General features: G+C 41.2%; 1 protein-coding gene across 1 annotated transcript in view; it reads left to right on the top strand.

Moving 5' to 3' along the window:
* Positions 1-16,050: 16,050 nt before the first annotated feature.
* VEGFC (vascular endothelial growth factor C) overlaps positions 16,051-26,915 on the top strand; it is a 74,415-nt gene continuing 63,550 nt past the window's right edge. The window contains exon 1 of the mRNA XM_053585177.1: positions 16,051-16,336. Coding sequence (XP_053441152.1) covers positions 16,184-16,336 — 153 coding nt within the window. The 5' untranslated portion in view covers positions 16,051-16,183. The remainder of the gene's footprint in view (positions 16,337-26,915) is intronic.

Consider the following 26,915-nt stretch of genomic DNA (forward strand, 5'->3'; position numbering starts at 1 on the left):
GATGAATGACAGCTGGGACACAGATGAGATTAACAAAGAAATTGCCAATTTTTTGGAACAAAACGACAACAAAGACACAAACTATAAGAACCTCTGGGACACCGCAAAGGCAGTTCTAACAGGGAAATTTATAGCACTGCAAGCCTTCCTCAAGAGAATGGAAAGAGAGGAAGTTAACAACTTAATGAGACATCTCAAGCAACTGGAAAAGGAAGAACATTCCAACCCCAAACCCAGTAGAAGAAAAGAAATAACCAAAATTAGAGCAGAATTAAATGATATTGAAAACAAAAGAATAATACAACAGATCAATAAATCAAAAAGCTGTTTTTTTGAAAAGATCAATAAAATAGATAAACCTCTGGCCCACCTAATAAGAAAAAAAAAAGAGTAAAATCTCTAATATCATCAATCAGAAACAACAAAGACGAAATAACAACAGACTCGTCAGAAATCCAAAAAATCCTTAAAGAATATTTCAAGAAATTTATTCTCAGAAATATGAAAATCTGAAGAAAATTGACTGATACTTGGAAGCACACCACCTTCCAAGAATTAGCCAGAATCAAGTGGAAATGTTCAACAGGCCCATATCAAGTTCGGAAATAGCATCAACTATACAAAACCTCCCTAAAAAGAAAAGCCCGGCACCAGATGGTTTCACATCAGAATTCTACCAACCCTTTAAAGAGGAATTAGTACCTATATTACTCAACCTGTTCCAAAAGGTAGAAAAAGGAGGAAGACTACCCAACACGTTCTATGAAGCAAACATCACCCTGATCCCCAAACCAGGAAAAGACCCAACAAGAAAAGAAAATTATAGACCAATATCACTAATGAATATAGATGCAAAAATATTCAACAAGATCCTAACAAACAGAATCCAGCAACACATCAAACAAATTATACATCATGACCAAGTTGGTTTTATCCCAGAGTCTCAAGGCTGGTTCAATATACGTAAATCTATAAATGCAATTCAGCACATAAACAAATTAAAAAACAAAGAGCATATGATTCTCTCAATTGATGCAGAAAAAGCTTTTGATAATATCCAGCATCCCTTCATGATCAGAACACTCAAGAAAATTGGTCTAGAAGGGACTTTTCTTAAACTGATAGAGGCCATCTACAGCAAACCCACAGCCAATATCATATTGAATGGAGTTAAATTAGAATAATTTCCACTCAGATCAGGAACCAGAAAAGGCTGCCCATTGTCTCCATTGCTTGTCAACATTATAATGGAAGTTTTAGCCACCGCAATTAGGGAAGAAAAGGCGATCAAGGGTATCCATATAGGGTCAGAAGTGATCAAACTTTCGCTCTTTGCAGATGATATGATTGTGTATCTGGAAAACACTAGGGACTCTACTACAAAACTCCTAGAAGTGATCAAGGAATATAGCAGTGTCTCAGGTTACAAAATCAACATCCATAAATCGGTAGCCTTTATATACACCAACAATAGTCAAGTTGAAAAAGCACTTAAGGACTCTATCCCATACACAGTACTGCCAAAGAAGATGAAATATTTGGGAATTTACCTAACAAAAGACGTGAAAAATCTCTATAAAGAGAACTATGAAACTCTAAGAAAAGAAATAGCTGAAAATGTTAACAAATGGAAAAACATACCATGCTCATGGCTGGGAAGAATCAACATTATTAAAATGTCCATACTACTCAAAGCAATATATAATTCAACGCACTCCCTGTTAAAGCTCCACTGTCATATTTTAAAGATCTTGAAAAAACAATACTTCATTTTATATGGAATCAGAAAAAACCTCGAATAGCCAAGACATTACTCAGAAATAAAAACAAAACAGGAGGAATCACACTACCAGACCTCAGACTTTACTACTAATCGATAGTGATCAAAACAGCCTGGTATTGGTACAAAAACAGAGAAGTAGATATCTGGAACAGAATAGAGAACCAAGAGATATATCCAGCTACTTACTACCATTTGATCTTTGACAAGTGAATTAAAAACATTCAGTGGGGAAAAGATTCCCTATTTAACAAATGGTGCTGGGTGAACTGGCTGGCAACCTGCAGAAGACTGAAATTGGACCCACACCTTTCACCATTAACTAAGATAGACTCTCATTGGATTAGATATTTAAACTTAAGACATGAAACTATAAAGATACTAGAGGAGAGTGCAGGGAAAACCCTTGTAGAAATTGGTCTGGGCGAGTATTTTATGAGGAGAACCCCCCGGGCAATTGAAGCAGCTTCAAAAATACACTACTGGGACTTGATCAAACTAAAAAGCTTCTGCACAGCCAAGAACACAGTAAGTAAAGCAAACCAACAGCCTTCAGAATGGGAGAAGATATTTGCAGGGTATATCTCTGACAAAGGTTTAATAACCAGAATCCACAGAGAACTCAAACGCATCAGCAAGAAAAAAACAAGGGATCCCATCGCAGGCTGGGCAAGGGATTTGAAGAGAAACTTCTCTGAAGAAGACAGGCGCAAGGCCTTCAGACATATCAAAAAATGCTCATCATCTTTAATCATCAGAGAAATGCAAATCAAAACTACATTGAGATATCATCTAACTCAGTGAGACTAGACTATATCACAAAATCTCAAGACCAGAGATGTTGGCGTGGATGTGGAGAAAAGGGAACACTTCTGCACTGCTAGTGGGAGTGCAAATTAATACATTCCTTTTGGAAAGATATATGGAGAACACTCAGAGATCTAAAAATAGATCTGCCATTCAATCCTGTAATTCCTCTGCTGGGCATATACCCAGAAGACCAAAAATAACAACACAACAAGATATTTGTACCAGAATGTTTATTGCAGCCCAATTCATAATTGCTAAGTCATGGAAAAAGCCCAAGTGCCCATCGATCCACGAATGGATTAATAAATTGTGGTATATGTACACCATGGAATATTATGCAGCCTTAAAGAAAGATGGAGACATTACCTCTTTCATGTTTACATGGATGGAGTTGGAACATATTCTTCTTAGTAAAGTATCTCAAGAATGGAAGAAAAAGTACCCAATGTACTCAGCCCTACTATGAAACTAATTTGGGGCTCTCACATGAAAGCTATAACCCAGTTACAACCTAACAATAGGGGGAAGTGGGAAAGGGATGGGAGGGAGGGGGATGGTGGGTAGAAGGAGGGGAATCGGTGGGATCATACCTGTGGTGCATCTTACAGGGGTATTTGCGAAACTTGGTAAATGTAGAATGTAAATGTTTCGGCACAGTAACTGACATAAGGCCAGGAAGACTATGCTAACCATTGTGATGAAAATGTGTCAAATGGTCTATGAAGTGAGTGTATGATGCCCCATGATCATATCAATGTATGCAGTTATGATTTAATAAAAAAAAAAAAAGAACTATGATTAACATCTCATACCCCAGGAGACCACGTGTTGCCCAGACAATATTCAATAACATATACATACTGCTTTGTTTTTGGTTGTGATTTTTTTGGGGGGTTTTTTAGTTTTGTTTTTTTTTTTTTGGTTTGGTTGGGTTTTTTTTGTTTATTTTGATGTTGTTGATGTTGTTTTGTTTTTTAATTTCAACGTTTTCTATACAGATCTTTTCTCTTTCTTAATTTTTCTAGTTTAATTATAATTTCCCATTGCTGCCTTTTTCAATAATTAGAACTTCATTTTTGTTAGTGTTTCTACCGCTATTATTTGGTTCTTCACGCAATTTTATCCTGTAAAGTTTTCTGTTTGCTTGTTTTGGTTTGATTTATAGCATTTTTGTCTTTCGTCTCTACTTGGTGGAGGTGGGGTACTGTGTCTGATCAGGTTAGCAAAGAGCTGCTGACCTCAAGGGAACTACCCAACTGGGCACCCTCAGAGTGTGGGGTTTTTTTTAAGGTTGTGTCAAAGTACACTACTGTACACCTATATTGCTCTGTCTCCCTCTTTCTGTTCCTCTTTTATTTTTGTCAATATTCCTTTTTCCCACCCACTCTCCTTTCTATATTTTTCTTTTTTTTTTCTTATCACTCAGTCCTCCGTTCTTTCATCCCTTTTTTGCTTTTCAACCTTCTCACCCTTCTGGTCCTATAACCCTTAGTCCACAGGCAAGAGAACTTAAACAGCAAGAGGAAATGAAAGGAAAATTAGGGCAAGGAAATAGATAAAAGATATCATTCATGAGGAAGAATCAGCAGAAAAGTCCAGGCAACATGAAGAACCAGTCCAGAACAACCACGCCAAGGGACCATGAGGTAGCTACTGCAGATGATTCCACCTATAAAGAAATGTTAGGAATGACAGAAAGGGAATTTAGAATACACATGTTGAAAACAATGAAAGAAATGATGGAAACAATGAAGGAAACTGCTAATAAAGTGGAAAATAACCAAAAGGAAATTCAAAAACAGAATCAAATCAGAGATGAACGATATGAAGAATATCAAAAGGATATAGCAGAGCTGAAGGAACTGAAACAGTCAATTAGGGAATTTAAAGATGCAATAGAAAGCATCAGCAACAGGTTAGAACATGCAGAAGTAAGAATTTCAGAGGTAGAAGACAAAGTTCTTGACATAACTCAGATAGTAAAAGAGGCAGAAAAGAAGAGAGAGAAAGCAGAACATTCACTGTCAGAATTATGGGACTTTATGAAGCCTTCCAACATACGAGTTATAGGAATTCCAGAAGGGGAAGAAGAATGCCCCAGAGGAATGGAAGCCATACCAGAGAATATTATGAAAGAAAATTTCCCAAATATCACTAAAGATTCTGACACACTGCTTTCAGAGGGATATTGGACCCCAGGTCGCCTCAACTCTAACCGAGCTTCTCCAAGACACATTGTGATGAACCTGTCCAAAGTCAAGACAAAAGAAAAGATTCTGTAAGTTGCCAGGAGTAAGCGCCAGTTGACCTACAGGGGCAAATCCGTCAGAGTGACCGCAGACTTCTCTAATGAAACTTTCCAAGCAAGAAGACAATGGTCATCTACCTTTAATCTACTTAAACAGAACAATTTCCACCCCCGAATTCTGTACCCTGCTAAACTAAGCTTAAAAATTGACGGAGAAATCAAATCATTTACGGATATACAAACATTGAGGAAATTCGCCACAACAAGACCAATTCTACAGGAAATACTTCAACCTGTTCTTTACACTGACCACCACAATGGATCAGCAGCAAAGTAAGAACTCAGAAATTAAAGGACAGAACCTAACCTCCACACTGATGCAAAAGATAAAACTAAGCAATGGACTCTCACAAAATAAGATGAATAGAATACTACCACACTTATCAATTATCTCAATAAATGTTAATGGCTTGAATTCCCCACTGAAGAGACATAGATTGGCTGACTGGATTAAAAAACACAAGCCATCCATTTGCTGCCTGCAAGAAACACACCTGGCTTCAAAAGACAAATTAAAGCTCTGAGTCAAGGGTTGGAAGACAATTTTTCAGGCAAATGGAATTCAGAAGAAAAGAGGAGTTGCGATCTTATTTTCAGATACATGTGGATTTAAAGCAACTAAAGTCAAAAAAGACAAAGGTGGTCACTTTATATTGGTCATGGGAAAAATACAACAAGAAGACTTTCAATTCTAAATATTTATGCACCCAATTTAAATGCTCCCAGATTTTTGAAACAGACCTTATTCAGTCTGAGCAATATGATATCTGATAATACCATAATAGCAGGGGACTTTAACACTCCTCTTACAGAGCTGGACAGATCTTCTAAACAGAAATTAAACAAGGATATAAGAGATTTAAATGAGACCCTAGAACAACTGTGCTTGATAAACGCATATAGAACACTCCACCCCAAGATAAAGAATATACATTCTTCTCATCACCCCATGGAACATTCTCCAAAATTGATCATATCCTGTGAAACAAAACAAATATCAATAGAATCAAAAGAATTGAAATTTTACCTTGTATCTTCTCAGACCATAAGGCACTAAAGGTCGAACTCAACTCTAACAAAAATGCTCAACCCCACCCAAAGGCATGGAAATTAAATAATCTTCTGTTGAATAACAGATGGGTGCAGGAAGAAATAAAACAGGAAATCATTAACTTCCTTGAGCATAACAACAATGAAGACACAAGCTACCAAAACCTGTGGGATACTGCAAAAGCAGTTTTGAGAGGAAAATTCATCGCTTTAGATGCCTACATTCGAAAAACAGAAAGAGAGCACATCAACAATCTCACAAGAGATCTTATGGAATTGGAAAAAGAAGAACAATCTAAGCCTAAACTCAGTAGAAGAAAAGAAATATCCAAAATCAAATCAGAGATCAATGAAATTGAAAACAAAAGAATCATTCAGAAAATTAATGAAACAAGGAGTTGGTTTTTTGAAGAAATAAATAAAATAGATAAACCATTGGCCAGACTAATGAGGAATAGAAAAGTAAAATCTCTAGTAACCTCAATCAGAAATGATAAAGGGGAAATAACAACTGATCCCACAGAGATACAAGAGATCATCTCTGAATACTACCAGAAACTCTATGCCCAGAAATTTGACAATGTGAAGGAAATGGATCAATATTTGGAATTACACCCTCTCCCTAGACTCAGCCAGGAAGAAATAGAGCTCCTGAACAGACCGATTTCAAGCACTGAGATTAAAGAAACAATAAAAAATCTTCCAACCAAAAACTGCCCTGGTCCAGATGGCTTCACTCCAGAATTCTATCAAACCATCAAGGAAGAGCTTATTCTTGTACTGCAGAAATTATTCCAAAAAATTGAGGAAGAAGGAATCTTCCCCAACACATTCTATGAAGCAAACATCACCCTGATACCAAAACCAGGAAAAGACCCGAAGAAAAAGGAGAATTTCAGACTAATCTCACTCATGAATATAGATGCAAAAATTCTCAACAAAATCCTAGCCAATCGATTACAGCTTGTCATGAAAAAAGTCATTCATCATGATCAAGTAGGCTTCATCCCAGGGATGCAAGGCTGGTTTAACATACGCAAGTCCATAAACGTTATCCGCCATATTAACAGAGGCAAAAATAAAGATCACATGATCCTCTCAATAGATGCAGAAAAAGCATTTGATAAAATCCAGCATCCTTTTCTAATTAGAACACTGAAGAGTATAGGCATAGGTGGCACATTTCTAAAACTGATTGAAGCTATCTATGACAAACCCACAGCCAATATTTTACTGAATGGAGTAAAACTCAAAGCTTTTCCTCTTAGAACTGGAACAAGACAAGGTTGTCCTCTGTCACCTTTACTATTCAACATAGTGCTGCAGGTTCTAGCCAATACAATTAGGTAAGACAAGGAAATAAAGGGAATCCAAATGGGAGCAGAGGAGGTCAAACTCTCCCTCTTTGCTGACGACATGAACTTATACTTAGAGAACCCCAAAGACTCAACCATAAGACTCCTAGAAGTCATCAAACAATACAGTAATGTTTCAGGATATAAAATCAATGTCCACAAGTCAGTAGCCTTTGTATACACCAATAACAGTCAAGATGAGAAGCTAATTAAGGACACAACTCCCTTCACCATAGTTTCAAAGAAAATGAAATACCTAGGAATATAGCTAACGAAGGAGGTGAAGGACCTCTATAAAGAAAACTATGAAATCCTCAGAAAGGAAATAGCAGAGGATATTAACAAATGGAAGAACATACCATGCTCATGGACGGGAAGAATCAACATTGTTAAAATGTCTATACTTCCCAAAGCAATCTACCTATTCAATGCCATTCCTATCAAAATATCAACATCGTACTTTCAAGATTTGGAAGAAATGATTCTGCGTTTTGTATGGAACCGGAAAAAACCCCGTATACCTAAGGCAGTTCTTAGTAATAAAAATAAAGCTGGGGGCATCAGCATACCAGATTTTATTCTGTACTACAAAGCTATAGTGGTCAAGACAGCATGGTACTGGCACAAAAACAGAGACATAGACACTTGGAATCGAATTGAAAACCAAGAAATGAAACTAACATCTTACAACCACCTAATCTTCGATAAGCCAAACAAGAACATACCTTGGGGGAAAGACTCCCTATTCAATAAATGGTGTTGGGAGAACTGGATGTCCACATGTAAAAGACTGAAACTGGACCCACACCTTTCCCCACCCACAAAAATAGATTCAAGATGGATAAAGGACTTAAATTTAAGGCATGAAACAATAAAAAGCCTCAAAGAAAGCATAGAGGAAAAACACTGGAAGATATTAGCCTGGGGAAAGACTTCATGAAGAAGACTGCCATGGCAATTGCAAGAACAACAAAAATAAACAAATGGGACTTCATTAAACCGAAAAGCTTCTGTACAGCTAAAGAGACAATAACCAAAGCAAAGAGACAACCTACACAATGGGAAAGGATATTTGCATATTTTCACTCAGACAAAAGCTTGATAACTAGGATCTATAGAGAACTCAAATTAATCCACATGAAAAAAGCCAACAATCCCATATATCAATGGGCAAGAGACATGAATAGAACTTTCTCTAAAGATGACAGACGAATTGGGTGGCGCCTGTGGCTCATGGAGTAGGGCGCCGGTCCCATATGCCGGAGGTGGCGGGTTCAAACCTAGCCCCGGCCAAAAACCAAAAAAAAAAAAAGATGACAGACGAATGGCTAACAAACACATGAAAAAATGTTCATCATCTCTATATATTAGAGAAATGCAAATCAAAACAACCCTGAGATATCATCTAACCCCAGTGAGAATGGCCCACATCACAAAATCTCAAAACTGCAGATGCTGGCGTGGATGTGGAGAGAAGGGAACACTTTTACACTGCTGGTGGGACTGCAAACTAGTACAATCTTTCTGGAAGGAATTATGGAGAAACCTGAAAGCACTCAAGCTAGACCTCACATTTGATCCTGCAATCCCATTACTGGGCATCTACCCAGAAGGAAAAAAATCCTTTCATCATAAGGACACTTGTACTAGACTGTTTATTGCAGCTCAATTTACAATCGCCAAAATGTGGAAACAGCCTAAATGCCCACCAACCCAGGAATGGATTAACAAGCTGTGGTATGTGTACACCATGGAATACTATTAAGCCATTAAAAAAAAATGGAGACTCTACATCCTTCGTATTAACCTGGATGGAAGTGGAAGACATTATTCTTAGTAAAGCATCACAAGAATGGAGAAGCATGAATCCTCTGTACTCAATTTTGATATGAGGACAATTAATGACAATTAAGGTTATGGTGGGGAAGCAGAAAGAGGGATGGAGGGAGGGGGGTGGGACCTTGGTGTGTGTCACACTTTATGGGGTCAAGACATGATTGCAAGAGGGACTTTGCCTAACAATTGCAATCAATGTAACCTGGCTTATTGTACCCTCAATGAATCCCCAACAATAAAAAAAAAAAAAAAAGAAAAGTAAGTCAGTGTTAGTCTTTTAGATATTCATTTGAATAATTCTTTAAATGTAAGAGTTAAAAATATAATAAAAACAGTGCTTGCTTTGGCAGCACTTATACTAAAACTGGAAAAAATATAAAGAATAAAGATTAATATGTTAGGCATTAATAACACACAATATATAGCAATTATTATTTATGCTTTATTCACGTTTATTGATGGACTATTAAATGCCAAATATTATTGTATGTTCTTTACACATATTAACTAATTTAGCATTTGCATAAATCCCATGTGGCAAAAAGAAGTTCACCAAAGGTCATTCAGGGTAGGTCTGTCAGGCAATCAAAAGAGTTACCTCCACAGCAAGCTCTCTTTGTAAGATTTGTAAATGTCAAGCAGGTCTCAATACAAACCATCTGTTTCTCTTCCCTTTCTGAGGCTTTGCTCCATGAAAGTTTGTTTACAGATGTTATCTCTCGAGAACGGGTCCTTGAGCATGGTGTCAGTGGAGGCAGAGAAACCTTTTTTTTAGGGAGTTTTTGATTTTGGTTACCTGTCCTGTTTGTTCGCTTCCACATAAAAATTCAGTTATTGGTTGAGTTTAATTATGGATGAAACCAAATATGTATTTCATGACAAATCATGGGCACGAGCTGAGGTTGGTGCTTATAGGAAATACATACAAAACACAGAACTTGATAGTTGGTTTTGGCCAAGTCCTGCATATATTTCTCCCAATATGTGAGTCATATCAAAGAATGACTAAAGATATAGAAAATAATATTCATGTTAGAAACCTTGAATTTTCATTTGTTAATAACCATTGGCTAACTGTGCAGAACCCTAAGCCTACAATGATAACAGAAAATATAGAAGGAGGGAATGGGAAAAAAAAAAAAAGCATCAGATTCAACGTGGCTGGGTGGTCCAGTCATTCAGCTCTAGTTCTGTGGGTCTTGGGTGGAGGCTGCCGGTGCCTTGGAGTTGCCATCTTGAAATAAAGCCTTGTGGTGAAGCCTATCTCTGTCCAAGGACCATTTGCTTCTGGAGAATTCTGAAGAATTCATAGTTTTAAATTTTAGTGGAATATCAATTCTGTTGTTAGTGGGTCAAACTTTGTGTCTTTTTAGCAGGAAGACTTGAATCCAGGTATCTATGCCCCTGAGATTAACTGCTGTTCTAGTCAAAATTACCTGCTAAGTTTTGTGCAGCATGACTCCTAGAAATTTCTAGAAAGCTATGCTGTCTTTTCCAGATGACAAAGTCTGTTTTGTAAAGTTATATAGAGGCTGCTTGGAAGACAATGAAGGAAATGCAAGTTGGTAAGACTGACTGTATCACACACATCCTTTGCAGGCTTTGCCACGTCTGCCCAAAATTAGGGGAGGGATATCCAAACTTACACTTGCTCAGCAAACAAAAGTTTTGTTCCACATCGAGGGGATGATTGATTATATGAAACCCATTTGTAAGGTTTCAAAGGCACTCTGACTCTGGTTCTTGTTCATGCCCCACCATTATAGTTTTTGCCAGGATTATGCTGGTGCACAGGAGATCTGCAACCCAGAGACATTCTTAACAACATGAATAAAGTGTCTACATCAACGTTGACAAAGCACAGCAAAAAACTTGTCCTCCTCAGAGTGGACAATTGGATGCAGGGTTCCAACTGAGATCCTCTGCTGATAGCAAGCAGCCATTCTGAAGCAACAGATTATCTTCATGTGCTTTTTCTTTTCAATAACTCTTTTTATACTTTGAAACAGGTGTGGTGTCCCAAAGACAATTCTCCTGCTAAGAATCTGAAGAGGAGAGAGGGTGAAACAAGGGGAGATTGCAATTGATAGCTGCTACTTGAGTGGTTGAAGTCCAACAGAGGCTGTGTGACAGTGGGTTCTCTGTGGGAGGTCAGGGAAGTGGGAAATGGAGTGCATGGAATTCACTTTCGTTGATTCCCCACTTCCTTTTTTCCCCTGTAGTTTCCAGGGTTTGGAGGGCTGGAGACAAAGTTGTTTTCCATTCTACGTTTTGCTTGTATGTTAAATTCCCCTATTTTGACTGAGGGTCATTCAGACAAAGTGAGGCGTGAGCGGGTGGGTTGTATCTGCTCCAGGATCCTCATCTGAATGTTTTCTAAAGCTGTGAAAGGGCCTCCCTCTACACTTTGGAATTCTTTTTTTTTATTTTTTTTTTTGCAGTTTTTGACTAGGGCTGGGTTTGAACCCACCACCTCCGGCATATGGGGCTGGCGCCCTACCCCTTTGTTTCTATGCAATCAACTCTAATTTGTTTGTTTGTAGGCATGAACTCCAAAACTTCTGCCTAACATCTATATTCCTCTGTGGAGGGATACTAACCATCTATATTTCTTTGGTTTTACTATGGAGTTTGAAGTCTCTTAACTCATACTCAGGGTATTCACATTGCCCTTTCCATCCCATTTTATTGCATGTGAAGTTCCTAATAACGTAAATCAGTTGAGAGAGATCTGGGAATCCTGAATCATGTTTTTAGAACTAGTATAAACTGTTCCATAAATTTATGCCTTCCCTTTATAGGCTTTGAAAATGACTCTCAGCTCAGGCCACAACCAAGGCCTCAAATACACCATACGAGCTTATTCCGATTTGTTCAATTTTAAGAGCCACTTGAGCTTTCAGTGTTTCTGGCTAGTCAGAAGGAAAGGGAATCTAGTCTGCGAGAAAATTAGGGCAGGGGAAACTGGGGTCCCCAGTCTGAGAGTTAGGTCCGGGTAAAGAGGGGTTCCCAGTCTGCGAGAGAGTTAGGGTGGGGGAAAGTGGGGTCTCTAGTCTGAAAGTTAGGGCAGGGGAAACTGGGGTCTCCAGTCTGAGAGTTAGGGCAGGGGAAAGTGGGGTGGGAGATGAGGAAGAGTAAGATAATGGATGCTTTTAGGTTTAAGTTACGATCTGGGAAGATCTAAAAACAAGATAGTCTTTTACGTTTTTCAGTTGTCTCTTCCGTGGAACGCTGACTGAAGCACTTGTGGCATCTGACTTTGTGTTGTAAGCTTTCAAAGTGGGTGAAGGCCTGGGCAAAGTTCATGACACAGTAGTTGGTTGACACAGGTGAGCAAGGAAGGACCTGGATAAGTCAACTGTTATTGATAAGTAGGCTGCTTGCCTGAAGGAGAAAATTATTGTCATATATTGATGTGCCAGAATTTCCTAAAGTACATAGTGAAATTAATGACTGGTTTGAAATTTTACCTTTCCCAGTCTAAAGTTTCATAGAAGAAACAGCTAAGTCCTGATGATATAAGTCAGATTCATAGTCTCAGTTATCAAAGTCTATGGCTTTAATACCAGAAAGAGTGGAACTTCAAATAAAAATATCAGGTTACAAAACTAGGCATTATACACTAGTAAAGGGGAAATTAGATCAAAATGATACAGCATCAAATTATTATAAAAATAATGGAAAGAACTATAGTCAAGCACAGAAAGTTTATGATCAGAGAGTTTAAGTCACTCCTAAATAAGATTTTAATATTACAACTAATGTGGTCAAATTTAATGCCAGAGAACATGCAGAATCAGTTGCAAATGATCAGCCATGGGTGTAAAAGACTCAAGGCATTTCTTTTTTCTTTCTTTCTTTTTTTTGTTTTTTGAGACAGAGTCTCAAGCTATCACCCTGGTTAGAGAGCCATAGCATCATGACAGCTCACAGCAACCACCAACTCTTGAGCTCAAGCAATCCTCTTGCCTCAGTTTTTTTTCTATTTTTAGTAGAACTCTCTCTTCAGTTTCCACCAACTGAGGAATACTTTCTGAAAGCCACTGTTCTAGAAACCCTGTTGTAAAATAGGTCTCGTGAAGCCAGAAGTGGACTCACAAGCTTGTGACAAGAAGTTTCGTAACTTTTACAATTTCTGGCATTCCAAGGTATTTTGTAGGAGGAAAGAAAGAAAAAGTTCTCAGCAACTCTGGCATTTTACCTGTAAGACATTCTTACACAATTACTGCAGGACTGTTTTCAGAGACCATTAATTTCTTTTTGCCCTCAAGTATACATTTTTCCAGCATTTTCTTTACTCAAGAGTAGTAGGAATTACATTTTTGAAGGGAAAAAAAGATTGTGTTTACTACCTTGTTCAAATACCGTAGTTCATATCATGTGTATTTTTTATTCTTTTTTAAATTTCAGGTTACTATCAGGGTACAAACCATTAGGTTTTATATAATTGACACATCGCAGGTAAAAATCAGAGTTGTAGTTGTGACCTGATCCACGGAGTGTGACATATATCCATGCATTGTGCCCATTGGGTGGGAAGCTACTGAACTCTCTCTCCTCCTCTCCCCTCGAGTTGAGATCTTTCTCTTCTGTGGGTTTGTAATTGTTAATCTCCTAGTTTCAAATCATGCCATGCATTTTTGATACATTGGGAGTCAGTTGATTTTCCAGTTCTCACACAATGTTAGGCCCCTGGGTGTTGGAAGAGCCTCTGGTTCTCAGTTTTGGTTGCCTGGGAGCACACTGATAGCCAGACTAACTTAGCCCAGGCCAGTTACAGCAGGACCTCTGAAGGTGTACTCAAGCATCTGTATTTTTGAAATCTCCTTTTGTGATTCCAAGTACATAGGGAATGGTTGAGAAGAAACTCCAGCTTCTGTTTAATCTTACCCCAATCTGTCCTTAGCAATTTTCTTGTCATAGCTCTGTCACTGTCTGAAGACAAATAGGGACCTTGATCAAGCATGCATATGGCAGGAAGACAGAGGAGGGTATATACATGCTGACTGTGTCACAATCCCGGAAAAGTCTCTGAGAGCTGGAAGATGGGCCAAGCCTGTCAGAATAGAATTTTATAAAGACAAGTAGCAAAGCTCCAATCCAGGGCACAGTCAACCAACCCCACAAGCGCAGGGCAATGCAGACGTGACTACGCAGCAGTGCTCATGAACAATTCCTGTAGAATTCAGTTCATTTGAAGTGTGGTGTGAGTCAACACAGTGAGCTGGCTGCCAGAAAATAAACTTGATCCCAGGCTGTGTCAACAAAGGCATACTGTCTGGACCAGGGGACACTTTTCCACATGCCTTTTAGAGCACGGAATACTGAGCCATGCTCTGAGCCATGCTCTGAACTTCATGAACAGGACAACTTATAGTGTGGCTAAAGAGAGGGACTGGAGAGGTCAGACTGGGACACTGAAAGGGATGTTTAGCTGGGGGAGGAAAGTTAGCTCAGGGAGAACATGACAGATGGTCTCAAAGTATTTGAGAAACTTTCATAAGGAAGTTAGACTAGATTTATTGTGTAAAACTCCAGAAGCCGAAAGCAATGGATAGATGGAAGGAAATGGTTTTTAACAGTGTTGATCATTAATAAAGGGACTGCACAGCCACACGGAACGGAGGGCCCCTTGTCTCTGGAGGCATTTAAGCCTTCAAGTAAACGCCGGAGTAACGACTTTCACATCTCCTGGAGTTGAACCAGATATGACACTTTCCTAATACATTAGGCACCGCTCAGACCATTGTACTATTTAAAAGTGGTTTGGGAGTAGAGGGAAATTTTTCACGTTCTGCACACTGTTGAAACCCCTTAGCTTGGTCCTCTGCAACCTGCCTGCTCTGTCCCAAGGAGGCAGACAGCCAAGGCCACCAGCACCAGCGGGAGACCCTGCCTGCTTTCCACTGGGGGAACTGCAGTCCCGCTTCTTCAGATGTCACTTCCTTTGTACATTACGCGTTAACACTCATCTCTATCACCTTTTCCCCTCTATAAACCGACTTCTTGCAGAAACCTTGCTGTCTCTTTACTCCCCATGAAGATTCTGGCCCTTGTCCCCATCAGCCAGAGTGCAGGGTTCCCGGGCCTCGTTCGCATACATCCAGGCAGCCTGCATTCTCAGAACTGCAGTTCTTGCAAAGTTAAGGTTACCAGACGACGGTAAGAGGGGACCCTTCCAAGGTCCCGTCGGGGTCTCTGCCGCATTGGTGACCTTCCCTTGGAACGTTTACGACCCCCAGGCTGTTTCCAACCATCGCAGCGGGTGAGGCGCGCTGGGAGCAGGACTAGAGCCCCGGAGCCTCCAAGGACAAAGGGTGGGCTCCCCCTCCCGCCGCATCTCCTTTCTTCCCGCGGCAACTCGGCTGAGCGCGGCGTGGTCGCTCCACCGCGGGGCCCGGGAGGGGAAGGGAGGGGCGGGCAGGGCGGGCGCCGGGAGCGGGCCGGGAGCTGCCGGGAGGGCTTCCGAGGGGAAGGCAGCGGGGAGGCGGCCCGGCTCGGCACGCGCCCTCCCTCTGCCGCTTTCTCTCACATAAGCGCGGCAGAGGGCGCGTCAGCCATGCCCTGCCCCTGCGCCCGCCGCCGCCGCCGCCGCCAGCCCCGCGCGCTCCGCAGCCGCCCGGGCCGCCCGCCGCCCCCTCCCGCCCCCGGCGCCGCCGCCACCGCCCCTACTGTCGCGGCAGCTCCCGCCGCCCGGCTGCTTTCGCTTCGGGGAAGGGGGCGAGGAGGGGGCCGAGGGCGCTGGTGGGGGGGCTCCGCGGCGCTGCCCGTCGCGGGGAGCTGCCGGCTCCGCCGTCGCCTCCCCGAAAGCTCGGAGGACGCGCGCCGAGCAGCCGGCCTTGCCCCGCCAGCGCCGCACGCGGGCAGCTCTGCCGTGCGGCTCCCGTGAGGCTCCAGCCGGCGCCGCCGCCCGCGCCGAGCCCGGGACGCGCGCCCGCCGCGCAGCCGGGGAGCCGCCGGGAGGAGCCCGCGGCCCGGGCACAGGAGGCAGCGCAGCCTCGCAGGGGCGCCCGCGGCGCGGCCTCGGCTCCCGGCCCTTCCACCATGCACTTGCTGGGCTTCTGCTCTCTGGCGTGTTCCCTGCTCGCCGCCGCCCTGCTCCCGGGTCCGTGCCAGCCGCTCGCCGCCGCCGCCGCCGCCGCCTTCGAGCCCGGACCCGGCTTCTCCGACCCTGAGCCCGACGCGGACGAGGCCACGGTAGGCGCGTGGGGCCCCGGGCTGCGGGGCTGCGGGGCTGCGGGTGCGGAGAGCCCGCGCGGAGGACAGGGGTGCTGCTTCACCCAAGGGACCCGGCGCAGTGCCGCTTTCCCAGAGAAAGTCTTCTTATAAAATAAGAAGTTGTGACCGGCTGGGAACGCACGTTCCGCGGGAGAAGGGCCCGAGGGGTACTCGGGATCGAGGTGGTGGAGTCTCTTCCACTGCTTCCTGCTGCTGCCGCGAGGGGTCTCGAACCCTGCCCCGGTGGTTGACCTGGCAGAGCCTGCGTTCATTAGGGTGGGGAAACGCTCTTTTCTCCCACGAGTAACGTAAGGCTTAATTTCCCGGGCTGTTTGGAGTAAAGGAAAGGCAGGCGTTGTACCCGGTTTTAGGAAAAGTGCAAGGGCATTTAGGGCTGAGGGTTTTTAAGACTTGAGGGTTCTAAGACTTAAGTTCCCTTGAAGTTGGTCAAACTGTGAAGTTGGTTAAACTGGAGATGGAACGGGAGATAAGATTCTAATGAAGCCTTGCCTTCAAAGCTTTCCTCCTGAACTTTATAAACTCTGCATTTCTAAAAAGCTCAGATCATGAAAACTAGGATGGGGTTTCCCACCTTGTTTGGGTACTTTTTGTTTTGCTTGTAAATAAGAGGTGTTTAATCCTTTGCCTAAAAATGTTGCTGAGATACTTTTGAGGCATTCTGATTTTCATAAAAGAATTATCATGTTTCCGCCTGCTTCTTATTGGCTCTTCTGAAAGGGTATGTGTTTCCCAAAAAAGTTCATGACTTAATGATGCTTAAGAGAGGTCTGGAACTCCTGAGGAAGTTAGGTTAGACCTCCTGTAAGATGTCCCCTTGTTGAGCCAAACTGTTATGGCTCATTTCAGCTGACTTACTAGTGGGGACAACCTGCAGTTGACTTTGTTAAAACATACTCAGTGTGTAGAAATCAAATTTTGAAATACATTTTAAGATCAAGAAGGCTGGTCTTTAAAAATCAAAGTGCCTTTGTATTTAAATTTTAAGAAAAAATTAAAATATCAGAATTTTCAGTAAAAACAATGTACATTAAGTTGCAGAATAGACTGCAACTGCAAAACAGTTTTCAGCGCAGATAATTACATTGCTATAATAACAGTGATGACACTTACCTTTCTGTCCTTAAAATGCTGCAAAAATGGGCGGCGCCTGTGGCTCAGTTGAGTAGGGCTCTGGCCCGTATGCTGAGGGTGGTGGGTTCAAACCCAGCCCCGGCCAAACTGCAACAAAAAAATAGCCGGGCGTTGTGGCGGGCGCCTGTAGTCCCAGCTGCTCGGGAGGCTGGGGCAGGAGAATCGCATAAGCCCAAGAGTTAGAGGTTGCTGTGAGCCGTTTGACGCCACGGCACTCTACCGAGGGTGGTACAGTGAGACTCTGTCTCTACAAAAAAAATGCTGCAAAAATGCCACTGAGCCAGTGACACTTCTTGAAATCCCAGTCCTTGAATTTTGCCATACCTGTTCACTTTCTGTTTCTGCAAAGTCAAACTAGTAAAAGTGTGACTTGGTAAGGCAACACCGCTCTCCTGCCCACCCGAAGTTACTGTGGCGTACAGTAAGAAAGTGTGACGTAGGAAGCAAATGACAAGTATTTCCTGAGAAATTTCCTCACTGCTGGGTCAGTCCTGAATGCAGCATGCACGTGTGTGTGTGTGTGATGTACAGGTGTGGGATTGGAGGATCAAAAAGTTAATTTATTTTTAATTTTCAAAATTGCCTTATTGGTGCTGTGATCAGATTTTCCCTATGCCATGGAAAACTCTATGCATTTTTGTTTGCTGGTATTTCTTTTCATATCTAACCATCTTTCATGCTCTTTATGGTGAATATGAGTTGATATTCTGTATGTGACATGATGTTTCCCTGTGTGATGAAATGTCATTTTAAGTCTCTTGAGTTCTGTAGACCACAGGGCACAGTCATTAATACCTTCATTGAAAACTGCTGTGTCCTTGTTCAGATGCTCGCCCTGCAGCTGTCAGGAGACTGATCCAGAGACTCCCTGTCTCTCCCTAGTGGCCTGTACAAGTGCCTCTTTAGATTTCAGCACTGAAGAAGGTCTGGGGAGGAGCCAACTAATTTTCTGGTACCTGTTGTTCAGGAGGCATTTTGATTTCCATATCTTTGTATTCTGTCTTCTGAACTATGAACACCTGACTGGTACCTGTTGTTGAGAAGAAAGTTATCACTCCAAGAAGATATTCCAGAAGGTAAATAAAAGATGCTAAATAGACATAATTGCAGGAGATGCAAATTTTTGGTAATTTATGCATAGATAAGGCTTTTTTTCTTAATATTTAAAGAATACAAAAGATTTCACAAACTGTGAACAAGGTTAGTCACCCCACACCCAAAGCCATACAAAGGATTAGAGGTGAAATCACAAATGGAATGAAGCTCATCATATTCCTTGACTTACAGGTGTATTTATTAGGTTCCTTTCTCTAATTATTTGTGGCTGTGTGACTCAGGGAAGAGTCCAAAAATGTTTCTCTGAAGGATGTTAGCACAAACAAGTCAGTGTCAGAAAAGTAAAATCAACTGGCTGTGAGGCGGGGAGAAACAGGATGGCAGGTGTACAGCTGCTACCCCTGACCTAGGTGCTTAACAAACAGCGTACAGCTGTTTATGTTCCAAGCTTTCCTAAAAGCTTAAGATGAAGTGTATTTGTCCACCTCTTCTCTTAGATTTGACAGCACCCTGAGTGATGCTGGCCACACGTGGCTTGAGACCTAAAGCTCAATTCATCCTTCGTTTTGATTTCCATATCTTTGTATTCTATCTTCTGAACTATGAACACCTGACTGGTACCTGTTGTTCAGGAGAAAGTTATCACCAAAATTACTCCATAGGAAGCAGTCAGCTACTGATCAGTGGCATTATTTTCAAGACCAGTGGATCTCTATTCCTCCCCTCTCAAGTTGAACTAAGAAGGGGGGAGGGGGAGGATTTGGGAGATTTCTTTGTGGATTTCCCATTCTGGGCTATTGAGTGGGAGGTCCTGGCCCATCCAAACTGGAATGCTGTTTCTCAGCTCTTACATGTTTTGGGGACAGGGGAACTGGCTTTAGAATAATGAGTATTTCCTGTATAAAGCCTCTCCCCTCCCCACACTTCTCCTCCCCCCCTTCCCCACCCCTCCCCTTGCCTTTGGCAGGTCAGGGAGAGAGTAAGAGTTGACATAATAATTATCAGCTATGTCCTGAGCACCTGAGTGTGGCATGTACTTTACTGGGAGAGTGCAGGTTAATTTTCCCTTGTTTTTTACTACACCTCCAGGAGGTGGATATTATTCTATCTCATTAAGGATGATGAACCAAAAACGCAAATTACTTAACCAGTAAAATAGGGCTTCCCTCCCCCTTTTTTGGCAGCATATACAGTGGGTCTCCAACTTAACAATGGTTCGAGTTAGGATTTTTTAACTTTTGGGGGAAGCGGTTTTTTTGTTTGTTTTCGCTTTTCAGTGGTGAAAAAAAGCAATACACATTCAGCAGAAAGCATACTTCAGATTTTGAATTTTGATCTTTTCCTGGGCTGACAGTGTGCAGTAAGGTACTGTGTCTACGTGGGCAGTGACAGTGTGGCCACGGAACACCCACTGCTCTACATATAAAATGCACTTCCAACTTAGCGGTATTTTCAGTTTATGATGGAGTCAGCGGGATACCGCCCCATCCTTGGGCCTTCGGGGTCTGCGCAGGACCTTGCCTTCTTGCTCATTGCCACAGAGTGAAGCGCTGTGCTTGGAGTTCGCAGTGAAGGCCACCTTGTTGGCACTTGTCTGGATCCTAATTCCTCACAGCGGGACAAACTGAAATAAAGGCAGACTTTCTTCCAGACTTGACCACATGGTGTCCCTTTGAAGATAAATCATAAATGACTCAACCAAGAGCAGTATTGTTAGAATGAGTGCTTAGCTAGGGGCTTAACAAGAATTCCTGACAAACATTTTTTCTAAGTTGTGCTAATGTAACTTCAGAGGAAGACTGTGATTTTGCCTCTGCCAAATGACCTTTCACAGATAAGTGGATTTGGAAAGAACAAGCTTTACTTGGCAGAAGCCTTATACTTCCTGCTCCTTCTGGGTGTATGTTGTTTCACCTTTCACTGGTTACATTATTTCTGGTAGGTGTATATTCTGTAAGGACTCATAGGGCCACCTTTTGTTACAAACTCATAGTTGTAAGTTCAGATTTGTGTAAATTATGAATTAAGGTAGCACTGATTTTTTTTTTTATGCTAGAAAAAGGTGTAGCAGAAAAAGTCAAACACGGAGGGAGTCTAATGAGTTTGATGGAATTCTGAAATTTACTGTAAATGGAATTCTGAAATTTACTGTAAATATTTTAGGTTTGTGTAATTGTTTCTTTTGAAATTTACCACTGTAAATTGTTCAGGTGGTTCTATCCAGGATGGATTGATTTACTTTTTCAGAGTTTATATTTAACCACTAGAGAACAGGGATTATTTTTATTTAATTTGTTTTATTGGGTATCCATCATGGAATCAATCAAATAGGTACCTTTAAAATACCTTTTTGCTGATGGATTCTTACTGTTTCCTTGAACTAATAGTGCCCTTGTAGCTTTCAGGCTTTAGAGAAGACCCACAAGCTTCTTTTGCAGTTTGGAAATCTGAAGGTTATTATAAATTATTTGGGGCTCTAACCATAAACTCAGCTGACATAAAGCTGTTTATTGTCACTATTGTCTAAGTTTAATTGTCTATTTCTAAACTTCACTGAAGAAATAGTAATGTATTTATTCATGACATGCTCTAGATATGTCATGTACAGGTAGGGTTGGTGGGAATGTTAAAATGTAAACACACTGGGTTTCCTAAAAAACTCCGCTACCTGATTCTCAGGCAGCCCCAAGTACTAAGGTAAGAGATGGGAAGGTGGCACTTATTTCTTCCAAAGGACTTCCTCGATTGCCTTACTGTTTTGGGGGCTGCCTGGAAGAGACGTGGAAAGGAAAGTAACTCAGTGAGGAAGCCATGTGGATACTCCTGAATCAACTTTACCATTGAGTACCAAGTTGATGTGTTTTCTAATCCAAGCTCGCCTGTCTAAATTTACCTCAATTCAGGGATGTGGTCATCAGCTCTCACTAGTGGCAACTCTGATTCTAAGCAGGAAATTACAGTTCCGTGAGTGGTGATGGCAAAAATATAGAGTGAGTGATTCTCCTCTTTAACAAGGTTAAGATCATTCTTGAGAAACAAGAAATGTACTCATTAAAAATATCAGGAGTGGGGCAACGCCCGTAGCTCAGTGGGTAGGGTGCCAGCCCCATATACTGAGGGTGGCGGGTTCATACCCAGCCCCAGCCGAACTGCAACAACAACAACAACAACAACAAAATAGCCACGCGTTGTGGCAGGTGCCTGTAGTCCCAGCTACTCAGGAGGCTGAGGCAAGAGAATCACCTAAGCCTAGGAGTTGGAGGTTGCTGTGAGCTATGATGCCATGGCACTCTACTGAGGGTGATAAAGTGAGACTCTGTCTCTATAAAAAAAAAAAAAAATCAGGAGTGAATTAAACTATAAATCCAGGCAATATAAGGGATTTTGTAAGTGAGTTTACTGTGAGTTGTTGGTGAGGCTTCTAGGGGTTCCGTGGGCAGATCTGGGAAGGGTGGAACTCCGAGAGATCAAACTTGAAAAATGAGAAGGTACTAATTACAGAAATGTGGAAGGGAGGAGTATTTTAGATCTTGAAGAGGTAGTACAGAGGTAGTGTAATATAGAGGTAGTAATGGTCAGGGTGCTTGGAGAACTGGGAGCAGACTCCCTTGGCTCAAGAGTTAAAAGCCTAAAGGGAGATAGAAGGAAATAAGGTGGAAGGTACGAGAATCCAAAGACCAAGTCTGAGTTTGGGTTGGAAGCAACAGGAGCTATAGAAGATTCTTGACTCATGTGAGTGGCATTTTAATCTGGCATCCTTGCATAGAAGTGTTCAAAGAGCAAAGTAGAAGTTAGTCGAAGCTTCTCAGAAGCCATTTCCAAAGGCAGGGTTTCTCACGGTGTCTGGCAGGGACTATGCCCTTCTCATGTTGGTGTCCGGTCATATGTGGTATTTGAATGCCTCGATATGGGCCTGATCAGTGATGCTGATGGTGGTGATTCCTTTGGACTTATGTAAGCACACATCACTGTGCTATCTGGACACATTTACCAAGGTATAGAAGCAGACATCTTTGCTGTTGTAGTTTGCATTCCAAACAGCAAGCCGTGTAAACAGTGGTCCTGCTTAGGTACACACGCCTGCACGCGTGCACACACACCCTCTCGCTCTTAGTAGTTCTTCAAACTGCCACCGTGACTTCTGTATTCTTTCTTGCTAGGCTGAGAACTTTTAGACAATCAGTTGAAATAGAACATAAAAAACCCCTGGAAGTATATGATATTACATTTTCTGTGGTTTATATATACACTTATTTGTAGGTCAGTTGGCAAATTAAAAAGATAACCCTAAAGTATCCTAGAAATGCCTTATTTTTAAAATCTGCATAAAGGTAGTCAGGGTAGCAGGAAGACTAGCAAGTTAGGGAGTAGGGAGGATGAACGATCAAATAACCACAATAAATTACTTTAGAACTGCTGCTATAAAATGTTTTTTTAAATGTGGAAAAAGTTACTCAAACTCAAAAGATACTAGAAAATGGACATGCTAAAATGAAGGAGGAAATACTCAGATGTGCAACTTTGTGCAAATAGCAGTACTTAAGAGTTTAAAAGGCAGACTTCTGAGTGAGTTCAGTTTCAAAACTGTCCTCCTTAGGAAGAGATGACTATTTGGGGGTAGATCAGAAAGATGTGATTTGTGACTCCTGTGGTTGTAAAGGTTTTTATTAGGCATTTATTTTGTGATTTAATTTACCTTAAAACTTGGACTGCAGCTTACCCTTTTTCTCTTTTATGTGATAGTGAAGTGTGCAGTCCTAGGTGGTAAAGGCTAGAATCAAAGCTAAGTCTTTTGTTGACTGGAACCTCACTGCAGTAGCGACCCTGGAACGCTTGTCAGGATTTCTGCTTGTTTCATTCTGTTGCTGTCACTGGCCTCAGTGACATGACTCTTTTAGAGATACAGTGGATGAGAGGACAGGTTCTGAGACTTGCCTTTCACACTCTGGTTATGTGAATTCACAACCTGCCGATGGCACACCTGCCTGTGTGACCTTGGGCAAGTTACTTACCTCCTCTGTGCTTCTTTATATACAACTTTAAGACAGTAATTAATGCTCGTTTCCTACGATGGTTTTGAGGATTAAAGAGTGTGCACATGTGTGTATGTGTCCCTTAAAACTACGACTGGCACCTAGTAAGCATTCTGTAAATGTTTGTGCTAATGGTACCATGTTGATGTGTAAACATTTCAAGTCTATGTTATTGTCACAAAAGAAACAAATGTGTTCTAAATTTACGATGCACTCATCACAGAATAGTTAATACTAAAAATATACTTCCTTATAATGTTCTTTATTATTTTCATCATGGAGGAGCTGCTTCTCCGAGGGTAACTGGGTTTACCTGAGTAATCCAATCAGAATAGCTGGTGTTTGGTGGTGCTATTTGCCAGTAAATGCTACAAATTGTATGATTGCCATGTACTAAACATTTAGCAATGCTGGGGTGTTGGAGGCCGGTGACCAGACAAGAAAAGGGAGTTAAAAATCAGTGCTGTCCATTCCTCCCAGCTCTAGAATAGCTGAGGACGTACTTTTTTATGCAGTAGCATCTTGAAAGTACTCACTTTAGGATTCCAGTATGTTGTTAGTTGGAGTATTTTAGGAACTATTATTATTATTATTATTATTATTGTGAGACAGCATCTCACTCTGTTGCCCTGGGTAGAGTGTGGTGGCATCATAGTTCACAGCAACCTCAAACTCTTGGGCTCAACCAATCCTCCTGCCTCAGCCTCCCCGGTAGCTGGAACTACAGGCACCTGCCACCGCACCTACCTAGTTTTTCCACTTTTTCTTTTCTTTTCTTTTTTTTTTTTCAGTAGAGATGTGGTTGCCTTTTTGTTCAGGCTGTTCTTGAGCTCCTGAGATCAAGTGATTCTCCTGCCTCAGCCTCCCTAGTAGCTGTGACTACAGGTGCCTGCCACCACACCTGGCTAGTTTGTCTATTTTTAGTAAAGACAGGGTCTTGCTCTTATTCAGCCTTAACTCCTGAGCTCTAGGGATCCTCCCGCCTCAGCCTCCCAGAGTGGTAAGATTACAGGCATGGGCCACCACTCTGGAGTGCCTACTTTAGGAGCTTTTGATCAGATATCATATTTCTAATCAGGGAATTTTTTTCTGACTGAATCTGAGACAAAGGACTAAACATGAAATAGTCACTTGAGCAATATGTAAATGAATAAAAATCAGATAATGCTATATTATCCATATACATCCATCTATATGCAGATACTGGTATGATTTTTTTGTTAAAGTGATTTTAATATTTTAATATAAAATGAAGTTTATATTTAAGTGCTATTATATAATTTCCCCAGTTATAGTATTCAGAATTTAATGTAATTTTCTTCACAGTAATTTCTTTTTTATCAAACTAATATCTTTTCCTAGTACAAGTTCTGTGCATCCTTTTGGAGGGCTCAGAAATAGGATTAAAATAATATCGTTTATTTGATTTTTTTTTTTTTTTTGAAACAGAGTCTCACTATGTTGACTTTGGTAGAATGCTGTGGGGTCACAGCTCACAGCAACCTCAAATTCTTGGGCTTAAGTGATCCTCTTGACTCAGCCTCCCAAGTAGCTGGGACTACAGGCGCCCGCCACAACGCCCGGCTATTTTTTCTTGCAGTTGTCATTGCTGTTTAACTGGCCCGGGCTGGGTTCGAACCTGCCACCCTCGGCGTATGTGGTTGGCACTGTAACCACTGTGCTATGGGTACCGAGCCTATTTTATATTTTTTTTATATGTAGCAGAAATATTCATGAAATTGATAATACTTTGGTTCCAAATTGCTAGAATACTGGAAAAGGATGAAAGATTTATGAAAACAATATCAGAGTTTGACTTTGTGGTTATTTGAGGAGGTGCATGCATATAGGGGTGTGTGCCACTTTGCAAGGTGACATGCTCTCCCACCTGGTAATGGGCTGAGTTCTCAGCCAAAGAGTGTTCAAAGGCTTATGCCCATTTCTGAAATGGCAAACATAATGATCTCACTTAAAAAGGGGTTGGTAATGACCTTATAGCCTTGCACTGAGAAAATAGTTCACTTTCTCTTTTGTTTATAATTAAATCCACCTCCCACACACACCCATCTGCCCTCAAAGAAAGAGCGGACTAATTTGGCTAATTAAATCAGACTGGAATTTTTAAAAAATGGTCTTGATTCTTTTAACTAGAGTTGACTGCACAGCTGCCATGATTCCTTTGATTGAATTCCTAAAATTTTTAAAAGGAATTTTTTTGTTTGTTTCCTCTCATTCAAAGTTCCTTGGAAGTAGCCAATTAATATCAAATACCAGATGTGAGGCTGTTCTAAACCACTGTGGTTTAATTTACTCCAATATCATTGCCTACATGGAATATTTTTAATGCTTTCCTTTTGTTTGCCATCTGTTATATTTAGTTCCTTTATCCTTTCTAAAGTCCTCTTCCGAGTTTGTTTTGAAAAATTGGACACTTAACTCAGATTCATGTTTGCTTGTGAATTGTGACATTATGACGTCCCTAAAAAACAAACGAGTGCTTTTGTGTCAGAGCCATATTTCCCTTTCGAGAGAATAAGGATTCACTATTCATTCTCTCTCAGTCTTACATCTTTCTTTTAATTTTGGTGTCTGGACCTGAGAAATTAGAATTTTTGTCAGGGCCAAAATTATTCATGAGTCATAATCATCACACTTAAAACTGGGTAATCGGAAGCTACTTCAGATATACAGCTTAGGCAAGTAGTGATGCCATCAAAGTCAATGCCAGGTCTCTTTTCCTTCTTGACATTGGCAGCAGTGAGAATAACGCTTTGAGAGCCCAATTCTGTTTTGCTGTAGAAAGACACACCTTTCTGCCATGTCCACGTGAGCTCAGCATAATTATTATAGACTATAATATAGCATGCAGAGACATATAACCCAGTGTATTAAAGATAACAATATTTAAAATATATTACCTCTTTGTACTAGGTCTGTTTGACAGCTCAGATTCTACAGTTTTAAACCCGGATGATGTTAGTGTGACTGCCTTGGGTCGCACTAAGAGGACACCCAGAGAGACCCTCAAGCTTTCTCTAGTAGAAGATAAGAAATTTGAATTTTGCTGTGCACTTGATGTTGTTTTTTTTTTTAAATTAATGTTCTGTAAAATGTCTGTAAGGTGGCGGCAGGGAGGAGGGCACATATGCCTGATTTAAACTTAATGTAACTGTGTAAATATAATTTCATTTTCTGTTCAAAACTTGCAGTGATTTCTTATAAATTAAGATAATCATTGCTACAACTCAGCCTATAATGCTGAGGTGGATTGTGAGCCACACTATATGTTGTGCAGGAATTTTTTTTTTTTTTTTTTT

The sequence above is a fragment of the Nycticebus coucang genome, chromosome 1 (assembly GCF_027406575.1).
Source record: "Nycticebus coucang isolate mNycCou1 chromosome 1, mNycCou1.pri, whole genome shotgun sequence".
Lineage (NCBI taxonomy): Eukaryota > Metazoa > Chordata > Mammalia > Primates > Lorisidae > Nycticebus > Nycticebus coucang.